Source organism: Sinohyriopsis cumingii, chromosome 6 (assembly GCF_028554795.1).
Source record: "Sinohyriopsis cumingii isolate HCF-2022 chromosome 6, ASM2855479v2, whole genome shotgun sequence".
Lineage (NCBI taxonomy): Eukaryota > Metazoa > Mollusca > Bivalvia > Unionida > Unionidae > Sinohyriopsis > Sinohyriopsis cumingii.
Window position 1 is genome coordinate 133,155,828 of NC_142966.1, and position 13,290 is coordinate 133,169,117.

A 13,290-nucleotide genomic window follows, 5' to 3' on the forward strand; every position below is an offset into this window, starting at 1 on the left:
CAAACGTATTGATATTTTACAGGAATCCTACAAGAATGCCTTTGACATTTCATGCAGTCAGATGGAGGAGGCAGAATATAAGCTGTCAGGATCCTCTAAAGAGGTTAGTGTATTTATTGGAACTGTCTTTTTCACAGTAATTTTTAACTTCAAAATTTATTGTCAAAATGTTGATATAAATATCAAAAGTATGTTTGATAATTAGTTTTTGTTCTTCTTCTTCCTTTCATTCTTTCTTCTTCTGTTGATCTTTAAGCTAGCTCTGTTTATATCTATATTGTACACAATATCAAGCTTTCAGTCTTGTTCTTTTTTTAAAGGTTAGTCCAGAATGCAAACGGTTGTTGAAAGAAGCACGGAAACATATTGATATCAAACAAGCTGACAATCTTCTTAAGGTAGGAATTCTCATCATTTTGATTGTGTCACTTTTGTGAAGTGTACCTTTAAACTGTTTTGCTTAAAGATGTTTGACAGCTTTTAAATGCACATTTACTTCAGTTATTTTCATTATAAAGTAATGGTTGAATCTTGCATATCAGCAATCAGCGGAACGTATCCAGTATTTGTGCAAATAATAAGTTTATAAGTTTTACAGTAATTGAGTCGATCTGTCACTATGGTTATAATTATTTTAAACTGTTAGTGATATACATATACATGGCATCAAGCTACAGATACCAACTGAAATTTGGCTGAGCTACATTTACAGCTAATGTTTACTAAATTCATATTAAGGTAATTTATTATCAAGGAAATGGCAATATATAATAACGAAAAGTTGAATGCATCCTTCCTTATTACAGAATGCACTGGAAAGAACTATCATGAAAGACATGAAATGGAAATACCTAAATGAAACACTGGTACATGTATTTGCCAAGGAGTGCTTCCAGCTTTGCTGGCTCATGTCAATACAAGATCCACCTGTTGTTCTTGCCAAAGACCCCATCCAGGGCAGTCATTTCGATACGAGCATGTACAAGCATTATGTAAATTCTGGCGATATAATTGAGTATGTAGTATGGCCAGCACTATTACTCCACAAAGGTGGACCATTGTTAGCAAAAGGTATTGCACAGCCTGTTCCAAAGCTTAGACCAAAGTCAGCATTTCAACTTGGGGAGAACAAGAAAACAGACAATGGGACATCTGATAAATTTAGTCGGTCTTTGTACGTTGATAAAGTACAAGATGTACCTTTGCCTGCTGACAGAAGAAATCCATCCCAAGTTGGATACACAACCCAGTGGGACTCTTCTTCCAGAAAAAAGCTGGATAATGATAAAATAGAAACTCGAACCAACTTATCACAGGGAGGTATGGCACAGACACAAAGACGTTCGACAAATGCGATGCAGTTTGACATAAATCCATCATTGGTGAATACACAGGACATGGAAAACTTTCAACGTTTCTGTGATTTGTATCCTACAATGACTGAACTGACTATGAAACAATGGTTTGGTAGTGATTTTGAGCGCTTCTGCGATCTATACATTGCTAAAATATATGGGAATCACAGTTCTGCTTAGTTCTTTAGAGTGGTGTCTGCCAGTAGAGGACCAATACCTGACTTCATCTAATGTCTGAACATAATTTCTGGTGAAGCCCAAATTTTATCTAGTATAAAATATTCAAATCATTCACCTACATATATTCCTTAACGCTATGCTTAAATATGACTGGCATGCTATAAAGAGGTGGGTTGATTTCTAAATGATTAGGTCACAAAATTTGAACTTGACTTAAATGAAAGTATTGTACACAAGTTAGCATAGCAGGGAATAACAAAAATATTTAATTTCATTTAGTCTGTTTGGTTTCCTTGACTGTCCATATGGTTCCATTTCCTTTCAAGCTTTGCATTTCACACAATTGTGAGTGAATTTCTATTATTAAATTATTATTTTGACAATTAATATTTTGAAACTATTTAAAGATATGGTTACCGTATTCCTACTTCTGCAATAGTGTTAAAGTAAGCAATTTGGAGAAATTAGCATACATTAGATTTAAGATCACAAGGTGAAAATAGGATTGGCTAATCTAAGCAGGGTTATTCTGTTATGATATGAATGGAACTTTTGTGATTGACCTGACCAAATCATTTACACTGAGCACATTTTTATTCTTATTAGACAGGATAATCCATATTATCAGCTGTTCCGTGTGTGTCTGCAATGTGTTTTAATATATGCATCTAACAATGATGCTAACAAAGAAGAAATGATAAATAATTATCTTGCCATATATGTGTGTGATAGAGTTAGTACTTATTTTATTCAGCTCATGTTATATTGGAACTTGTTAGAGTTGTCTTGTAGTTTTCATACTACTTCAGTTGTAAGACCAGTCAAGGTGCATCAGACAGACTCAAGTCAAAAATAAGTATTAAACTAGTTTGGGCCCATGCCTTACATTAACTGAGGTAGTTAGGGCCCATGCCTTACAGTAGCAGAGGTAGTTAAAGCCTGTGCCTTGAAATAACAGAAGCAGTTAGGGCCTATGCCTTACAATAACAGAAGTAGCTGAGGGTGCATGCCTTATAGTAGCACAGGTCCTTAGGCCCCATGCCTTGCTATAACAGAGATCATTAGGGCCTATGTTTTACAGTAACAGATGTAGTTAGGACCCATGCCTTACAGTAGCAGAGGTAGTTAGGGCCTGTGTCTTACAATAACAGAGGTAGTTAGGGTGCACGCCTTACAGTAACACAGGTACTCGTGTCTTACTATAACAGAGATTGTTAGGGCCCATGCCTTACAATAACAGATGTAGTTAGGCCCCATGCCTTGCAATAACAGAGGCAGTTAAGGCCTATGCCTTACAATAAAAGAGGCAGCAATGACCCATGCCTTGCTATAACAGAGGCAGTTATAGCCTATTTTACAATAACATAGGTACATAGATCCCTTGCCTTAAGGTAATAGAGATAGTTAGGGCCTGTGCCTTACAGTAACTGAGGAAGTAAAATCCCAGTCATCTTTCCTCTTTTAATCAATGGTCCAGCTGTTGAAAATGTATTCTGCCCCCCTTTTGAAATCATGCTTTATTTTTGTAAGAATGACTGATGCTGTAACTCAGATGAAGATCCAAGCCCTTCTGGACAACCAAAGAAAGTTTTGATTTTGTCTAGTTGTATTGTTAATACTTTTTAAACATCATTAACAATAAAATACAGGTGTTGGAGCTGCACTTTACAAATTTTAATGTTTTTGTTGTCAAATCTGCTGTATGTATGTACATATATGTATGTGATGTATGTATGTCTGTATGTATGTTGTGTATGTATCTATGTATGCACATTACATGCATGAGAGAAAATCTTTTTCCACTGAAACATCACAGATTTTAGTTTCATGTGTCCTATTTATGTAGTTACTTGTTCCTTTTGCAAAAATAGCTAAAATTGTTTAGGACACTAGAAGTCAATATCAAAGAGTTCAGTGACTCATTTTGAAGAATGGGTCTCTTGGTTATGTCTCCTGATAATTGATGTTCCCTGACAGAGTTACTGCAACACAGAATACACAAGCAACTCAGATGACAAGAGAAAAATTAATGTGACACATTATCAGCAAGAAATCATGACTACTGTATAAAGACTCCAATGTTGATTGTAATCATATGCTAGAGAGCCTTTTCCAAAAGCAAATTGTATTTATGGAATGAAAATGAATGGTGCAACAACAGGCATATCATGTTTTCTAATAAAGTCTTGCACTGAGAAAGCACACACTTGTATTCCACAATACTTCACTCTTTATTTACCATGTAACTGTTTTGTTTCTTAGAGTTGCTTATTTCATCTTATAAACTTTATTTCTAGTGTGTGTCAATGATGATTCCATTCCTTTAAGTGCTGGTATATGTATCAAGGACATTGAGTTATTTCCTTTGCATTATATTTAATTTCCAAGTTTGCAGATTGCACTCCACGGTTATCAGTCCACACAGTAAAGCAACGAAAGAGAAAAACTTTGAAATTCATTTAATTGTTTTCTATTCCTTTCTTCCTTCATTGGTTTTTTTTTTTTTTTGGTGCTTTAATTACCAAAGACAACATGTTTACTTCTAACCTGTTTAATTACAGAGTGACACCAATTGACCTTCACAGAAATTAGCAAAGATGTTAAATTAGATGACAAGACAACCTTTGTTTTGTCCACCTATAATAAAATGATGCGATACAAGCTTTATAACTTCATGACTAAATAGAAATGAAATACATCAACTACTAAGAACACAAAATGTTTTATAATGGATAATCATGCCTCCTTTACGTGTGAGAGAGAATCTCTGCTGATAATTTGTAAACAGATTATTATTATAATTGTCAAAGAGGTTGACTAGATATTAGGTACACACTGTTTTCCTTTTGTTCTGAACTGCCAATATGTTTAAGTTAAATCATTTCTGGCCACTGGCATCAATGCTTTGTCAAGTAGGTTCTAAGTGTTAGCCATTAATTTTGGTAGATTTATATAGAACGAACTTCTTCAAACCACATGATAGGTCATATTTACCTTGTTCAAATCTTTACATGATTGTATTAGTTAATAATAATAATAATATATATATATACATACATACATACATACATACTTGTGCGTGAGAAAACTTCTGATAAATAGTGCACAATTAGTTGGTTTTTTTAACTAGCTGATGCACTTTTGACACATTCTATCTTGGTCAGAGGCAAAATTTCAAACAGACAAGACAAACAATAAGCACACAAGCTAATGTTGCCATTACAAAATGTAATTTGGATGTAACAGTAGTAGTTTCTTTAGAATTGTGGAGACTTTGCCTTATTGGTTTGAACTATATTGATACACCGTGATGCCAGTTATATGTGAGCATGTGTCTGACATAAACCCAATTGATGACAGTTTGTCTTTCAAAACGTGTGCATATGATATCCGTGAATTTTCTGTAGAGTGTAAACTTGTGAAAATATTTTAGCTTTCAGTAACCCTAACCAAGGTATGCTTTGTCTGAACGACACAACACCAAGGTCGACGTTCTTTATCATAGGAAATCTAATCCCTAAACTGATATGTAACATATAGTCTGTTAACTTGGTGCAAATCAATTTTTATGCATCTTGATAGAGACGCTTGTAATTATGTAACACAGTGTAAAAGAAAACCAAAAGAAAAAATATTTTTTTGTTGTTAATGGTATCTTTATCCTTCCTTAAGAATTTATTAACATTGGTTTGGCCATGACTTCACAGCCTTGTTAACATTTTACTGGAATGGAACTCAGTTCAACATTATTAAATTGAATCACATGTTCCTGTCATATAACATTTTGCTGCTGGAAGTTGTCGGTTTAAAAGAGAAATAACAAAAGAAAACAATTTTTTTCACTACTCATTTTACGAACTCAGAAATGGTTCATGTCATCATTGCATTTGTAGCTTCTGTAGACAAAAATCGTATTATATATTTCCCTTGTACAGCTAAATGCGAAAGATACTTCACTTCCCTTCTTTTAGAAAACTTATAGATAAGGTATATTAGATATATTAGACATATGAACAAGACGGTATTATCAATCCACGCATGCATGAAGTCATCTCTTTGTCTTTGTATATATACAACTAAGCAGCTTTCTGACATAGGAATCGTTCAGAATTTTTTTAAAATTTTTTTTTGTCTGATAAAAGAAATATCCTATGGTGATTTAGCATCAGATATTTATCCCTATTTCATCTCATATGATAAACACCAATATTTATGCAATTATGTGATTCTAGTTCCGGCATGCTAACACAGATTAAGAATGACAATATGCAGACACACGTATCAAGTAGGAGTGTCGACTTCAAGGTCAAGATTTGAATTTGATGAACTCGACTGAAAAGTAAAAAAATTCAAACTATTTTTCATGGCTCTGTCTATTAATATTCATAATGAAAGCATAGGTTCGGATAAAATAAGAAGCGTTTAGTGTCTAATAATCTGAACTTCTGGTATTTGTGGTAGTCATATTGTAATTTTAAGAAGACAGCAAAACACGTTTCAGAAAAGAAGTTCATAAATGTATCGTGATCTTTAGCACAAAAAGATGCCAGAGAAATGTACTTTGAAGCGCTATAAATTTAGTACATTTTTATAAGTTCTGATAACACAGAATTATTACTTTTACTAAACATCCATGATCATCTACTACATTTTAAAAAGTATTCATTATTTATTATTGTAAACATTAAGTCAGAAAAAAATAAAAGCAAAAATTAAATTTTATTTTCTAGGCCATCACCAATGCAATTTTCACCATACAAAATTATTTAAATCGCAATGACAATAATGCTATTAATGAAATGCAGGCAATAGGCCCATAATACTGCAGTTACATAACATCATTACAAGTATATTTAGCACAATGAGGTCAAGACAATAGGAAAGATCCAGCAGCCACAATATAATTAAGTAGAAACAAAAACTAAAATAGCATTCCAGAACTTAAATACTGCATGACACGGGGAACTTTGCCTGCTATTTGTTTGTCCACCCGTGGCTGGTACGCCCTATTTTTAGGCAACCTGGACCCCCATTGTTGCATATACGTTTTTGCTGTCATCTGTCAAATGCTGAAAGGGTAATTTGTGCACGTTGAGATATAATCAAGGGTTCTTAGACTTCATCAGAGAATAGATTTCTTCACATGGATGGATTTTGTTTAGATTTCTGGTGTGAATCTGTTTCTAAGATCTGCATAAACTGGGCATTGTAAAGCAAAGTGATAATCATGTTCTGTTTGGTTTTTATCACATACTATATTACCTATACGTTGATTGGGAATAATGTCTTTATGACATCCTTCCGCTATAGCTAAATTATGAGGGAAACGTCGGAGTATGGTTAATTCATTTTTTGGGTGGGTTGATAAATCAATGGTTATCTAAAACTAAACGGAAAAAGGATAAAATGTTTTATTGTGATATGTTTTATGTAATTTATTTACAGCTGAATTCCAGTCATGAGTTAAACTGCCTGACGTCTGACATTGAGCTAATTTACTGTTTTAGTTCTTACATCCTTTGCGTACCAAATATAACCAAATAAACATCTGAAAAGTATGTCTTTAACTTTCAAAACCATGTGACTTTACTCGATTCATCCATTGTTTCAGCATTGCATAACATTGTGTTGGATATTTATTATCACCCATTCTGATCAACGTAACCCAATACTTCATATATTTCTAATGATAAGAAAAATAGAGATTTATTCTTCCATATCTTCCTTGTGGGAACTGGGAGCATATGTCTCGAAAGGTGTATGTATCTAGTACAAAACATATGTACCTTGTCAACTGTATGCGAATATTCATATCCCCAAATTTCAGCAGCATAAATAAATTCAGTACTAATCATAGCATTAAATACTTTGAAAGCTTCTGTCTCAGAAAACCTGACTAATTTGTTTGAATGATATTCAGTGTATGTAGAGAATTGAATTGCAAGTTCTTTCTTTGCTTTCCTAGAAATGAATTAAGGAGTGAAATATAATGTCATTTATATTAACCAAGACATGATCTGAATTTGATTATCCTTATAGTACCGTTTTTGTCACTCCTCACAATCCTCCCTTTCTATATAAAATAATTTCCTTTGATCTAAATCAGTGGTTCCCAATTTTGTATGGCCACCGCCCCCTTCGTAATCCTCAGCGCCCTCCTTCCTTACCCAGTAACAAGCATTATTCAGCATCAGCGCCCTCCTGGGTAATCCAACTGCCCCCAAGGGGTTGGTACAGCCCACTTTGAGAACCACTGATCTAAATTAACACACAGTCCACTGTTTTCACAAAATGTCTCCACAATATTAATTTGCCTTTTTTAAAGACCCTACGGTATCAGCACAGTTATCAACGTCATCAGCATACAAAAGACCAATAATATCAGATATATTTTGTGCAATAATGATACAATTTAGACACTGTTCTGATAAGTCTAATAACAAATAATGCATAAATATTGAACAGAATAGGGTTTAATTGCAGCCTTGTTTGGTGTCAATATTGTACGTGAAGACATCTGTATGTTGCGTTTCATCTGCATGTACGAACGTGGCTTTTTGACAATCGAGTCTAGAATTTTAAACATCTTTCCACTGATATCTAGGCAAGTCAGTAATTTTGCAGGATCAATAAAGTGAAAAACCTTGAAAAAGTCTTCAAAAGACACTAAAAAAGGATTTTATTTTTAGTTAGATTTTTAAAAGCATTGTCTAAAGCGAAAATAAGTTTTCTATTGCTGAGTAGCCTTTGAGGCATCCTACTTGAGCTTCTTCAGTTTTCGTTATTAGCTTCGCACTACTGAATGAGGCATTGGTTTAAAATACTGACATCAGTGAGAGAGATACCCCTGTAATTTTAGGATCATCTGAAGAGCTTTTTTGTGTAATGGGAACTTAATGCTTTTGCATCATTGTTTGGGGAAGTGCGTTTGGAGTCATGTTTTTTTAAAATCATTTTGGCTATATTTGCATCCGGTCCACAAGAATTTCCTAATTTTAGAGCTCGGACACTTTTGAAAACTTCAGCTTCAGAAATGAAAATTTCAAAAGTATCATCGGAAGTTTTAGTCATGCAATAAATACCGTGATGATTAATATCTGAATCATTACAATACAGCATCAGGCTGAAGTATTCATACCACTGATGACACGATATTGCACCTTTACTGCATGTTTGCGTGCACATGTTTGTTAGATCAACTTACAAGATATATGACTTTGATTCTATTAATGCTTTTTTCGTTTTATGCTTATAATTCTCCTTTTTCATGTGTATCAGATTTTTAAACATATTTCCACTCAATTTATAATCCGTCAGATTTTAAATGGAAATATTAACTCATAGTTTATGGAGAGAATACATTTTCTTTTGCCCTTTTAAGAGAGCAATTCTTTATCCTGCCAAAAAGTTGTGCTTTCTTGTCATTGTTAAGGTTGAATCAATCAAATAGTCAACCACGCTAGCCCCATTACTTTCGATACATGTTAACTTTCCCTCTCGATTTTTGTGTATTCTATCATTTAGGATACATATATCAATCAGTGACAAACTGAATCCATTATACACAGTCTTTCGATTTTCTTTGAATACATATCTCGACTGATACAAAGACAGCAATTTTCACCTAACATAAAATCAGCAGCAGCATTTTACTTAAAGCAATTATTAGGATTACCAGTTCAACAATTGAGGTCCCCAGCCAGAAAGAGAAAATCGCCACGGTAGGAAGTTATTATTTTAAGCAGAATTATTTCTTCAAAACGTTCGAGGCCATTCACTTATATATCCGTCGAATAATTTTTGGGAGACCCATATGGAAAATAATATATCAAAACTTATGCAAAGCTAATTGGTATCCATTTAAATGGAGACACAGACCTCCAGTTCTAAATAAGTTCTTTTCACAATATATTTTTCTACTGCTTTTGACATTACGATTACAGTCATGCCTCCTGAATATATACTGAACTAATATGGGATGGTTTTTTTTTTTTTCGTTATAGTGCTGAACGTAAAGTATTCTTCTGCACAACAGAGGAATTGACTGCCTGGCTTTTCTCACCCATGCGACAGAGAAATCTAGCTGTTTTGCTTACCTGACTTTTCTTATCTCCGTCTGGTCATCTCAGACCAGTCATCTCAGTCAAGGTGTCCACGCGCTCAAAACTGCTATTAAAAAAGAAACCCTTGTTGTCTTCTGCTGTGCCTGACGTAGTTGTTCTAAAATCAAACAACAACAAATATACAACAAAAACATGGTAACTTAATGTCAATCCATCTTTGAGAACACACCATACAAAAACATTTCGAGTGACAATGACACACACGCATAAGATGTCGAGCTTTTTGGTATTATGCAAGTTCGTTCCACACAGCATGGTCAATTTTATCCTATATGCAGGCCTAAGTCAGTACATGTTCAGGTCAGCGTCATTAAATGTAGCTAAAGCTACCTAACTAGTTTTAAATACTTCATGTTGAACAAATTATATACTGTTAGCTACATTTAATGACGCTGACCTGAAAATGATTGTGCTACAGATAGGATAAAATTCTCAATGCTGTGTGGAATGAATTTTAACAGAAAACACTGATCCATGTACATAGACTATAAACCAATACACTTTATAGCCTTCCAACTCTCTTAACATTACTACGAAAAACTTGGTAACATCCAGAAATGTGTAATATCAAACATGCTTTATTCTAATTTTGTTAATCATCTCCATTGTGCCCCAGTTGAATCAAAATTATACCTACAATATTTAATGACAAATAATGCACCTACCACCCAGAAGGAATCACTTATCCGTCAACACTTTCATCCATAAGAAAATTTTACTGTAGCATTTGCCATATTTCCGAGACAGAAAAATAAATTTTCAAAGAATCCATGAACTTGAAAGTTTAGCACATGGATATTCGCTAAGGTCTGTATTAGGATGATCTTTTATACATGGGGGTAATTTTACAATCAATATTAAGGACAACACAAGTATGTAACAAACAGTTTCACCTCCTCCAAAAGAAAAGGAGAGCTATGTACAGTAGTGACACAGATCACTAACTCATGAATAATCTAATGCAAAATGTTATTCTTTGTTACAGCTTGTACTAAGTAACTATAACTACAGTAGAGCTAAGTACCCAGTATCGTTTCATTATTTACAAGATAACTTTTCAAAATTGGAACTGATGAAAATGAAACAGTTTCTTGTAATAAATATTAATTATTTATTGTCAATTTCACATAACACCCGTATATTAAATGTTATAATACCTCATTAATATGCGATGTTTTATGTAATTTTTCTTTTTTCACGCGTATAAACTGTGTACTTCGGATGCAACGGTCACACCACAGCCCTCATTAACATATTTGTAATAACGAGCCGCATGTAAACATTTGCACGTGAACCATATTACACTAATGATGAGTTCTTTTTACTTTAAAGGACAATATTGGGTGATAAAAATAATCTACGTTGGGGTTTGGACCGAGACAAGGAAATCCCAGTCGCGGGGTTACATTATATGTCTTCCCACTCGGCAAGCCTCGTGGGGAGACAAATAATGTAAACTCTTGACTGGGATTTCCTTGTCTCGGTTCAAACCCCAACATAGATTCTATATATCCAAAAAGCGCAGATGTCAAATCTTGTGAGAAACAACTGAAAATTAGATTCAGGTTTATATTTAAATTCTTATATTTATTTCTAATCTATGATATGTACTTTCCAGCTCCTTTTCTTCTAATTCAGTCCCGGCTTTGCTTCGCGATTCAACATCTTAATTTGTTCGTATCAGATGAATTTTACTTTTTCCCCACAATGGTATCGCTCCAGTACCTTGTTATGTGTTACACTGTACATCAATAGGTTCAGATGTTATCAACATAGCGCTTATCATTAGTCTCGTGTGTTGTTAGAACTTCAGAACTTATTTCTTTCATAAGACTAGATCCTCGGGGCTTTCAATCTGTAGGTACAAGACGTTTTGTACCACCAATTTGTGTGATCGTTCTATCAAATGCATTGTCAAATCATTCTATAGATTTCTTATAAATTTCATCATTACCATCTTTTTGCATATATCTTGAATATTTGCTTATAATGGATATACCTACTTAATAAGCAGAATCTCTGCGTAGTGTTTGATATTGAATTTGTTTTTGCTTAATTTCTAGATCATCAAAACGTCTGATTGTCTGCTCTCCTACATCACTAGTAAGGATTACACTATCATCAGCTTGAATGTAATCTTGTATCGCCATCATGATCATCGTCAACGTAAAAAAGATTTGAAATTCTTTCATTTCATCATCTATATTATTTTCAGTCATTTCTTTCATTGTGTAAATAGAAAAAAATATACCAAGGCACAGCTACAAAACTAAATATGATTTATTAAAGAGAAAAATAGCGATAGTTCCTGAATAGTGCAAACAGGAATTACAAATACAACGTACATAATTTGACAGCAATACTGGTCTGAACAACTGGTGGAAAAAAAGAATTAAAAACAACGCCAGATGTTCGAAACTTTTATAATTCTTTGTCAGATGTCGTAATGGATAGTGTAACATCATTATCAAACATGTTCCAACAGACAATTCAGACATTTTACAAAATCAGCTGAAAGATGACGACGTCACTTCAACAGGTATCAAATAATGGAGTTTTGTAATGTAGCTTGGTTTGTCTTGCTATCTTTGGATGCAAGTAAGATGACTATTTGCAAGATTTACAGAGAGCATAAGTTCTGTTAGAGTCGATTAAGTCTCTTTTTCTATTTCACATCTTGGACTTAAGTTATGTATCCATCTCTTATATTTACTCAAAAGCATATCAAATTAGTTTTTATACTCGCAATTGCCGTTGTAAGCCGTTTTGAAATTAACATTTAAAACGTCTTTGAATGAAGGTTAGTTACTTTTTCAATTATTTGAACACTGAAAAAAAATGGAAAGTGAACAAAACAAATGCAAGAGGAAACTAAGGTTAGAACAGCTCTGAAACGGAACTTTACTAGTCCCAAAAGATTTTGGTAGACAACTTTGGAAACGCTTGCGGTGACTTTAAAGAACAAAAGCTCAACATCTGAAACAAGTTCAGATTGTATAACTATTGCATAACTATTATTTGATAGAAACTATTGCACTTATTTTGTGCATTTTGTTCAAAGGTGCTTCTTCACATAAACTTGAAGATTCATTTTATTAAGTGGTTGAATTGGACAATAAGCAAACAATCAAAGGACAAAAATATCTCCGTGTCCTGTCGTTAGCTTTTCAGATAATAAATTAAACAAATTTTACATAGAACGGTATGCTGATGGAAACGATAACAAAAGCAGAAAGACAACTCCATTTACCATACAACACTTCTATCTGCAATCATAGCTGTATAATGTGTTTTTAAAGAAGTGTTTCACATATCAATAGATCATCTATCAAACGTGGACATCAGAAAGTCTGTAAAACGAATCATTCCATCTTCACTACGTTCACAGTCAACTAATAGTAAACGTGCTTTTACCGATTAAATTCTTAACACCGTACAAACAAAAATAAAATTACCATACGTTGCTAAATGCTTTCCATTTTGTTGTCAATAAGTGACACAAATAAACCAATTTACCACAGAACATTAAAATTTTGTCTCACTGTAGCCTACAACATATTTATGAAAAGGCTATTGAAACTTACAAAAGGACCATCTTCAACAGTGTATACTGAGTTAGTTTAAAAGCTAAT

The 13,290-nt window shown here is 33.6% G+C and overlaps 1 protein-coding gene across 2 annotated transcripts in view; it reads left to right on the forward strand.

Moving 5' to 3' along the window:
* LOC149798017 (uncharacterized) overlaps nucleotides 1-3,213 on the forward strand; it is a 55,332-nt gene extending 52,119 nt beyond the window's left edge. For both annotated transcript variants that reach the window (XM_089963078.1, XM_089963079.1), the window contains 3 exons: nucleotides 23-103; nucleotides 321-398; nucleotides 807-3,213. In XM_089963078.1, the coding sequence (XP_089819204.1) occupies nucleotides 23-103; nucleotides 321-398; nucleotides 807-1,535 (888 nt within the window). In that variant the 3' untranslated portion in view covers nucleotides 1,536-3,213. The remainder of the gene's footprint in view (nucleotides 1-22; nucleotides 104-320; nucleotides 399-806) is intronic.
* Nucleotides 3,214-13,290: the final 10,077 nt, after the last annotated feature.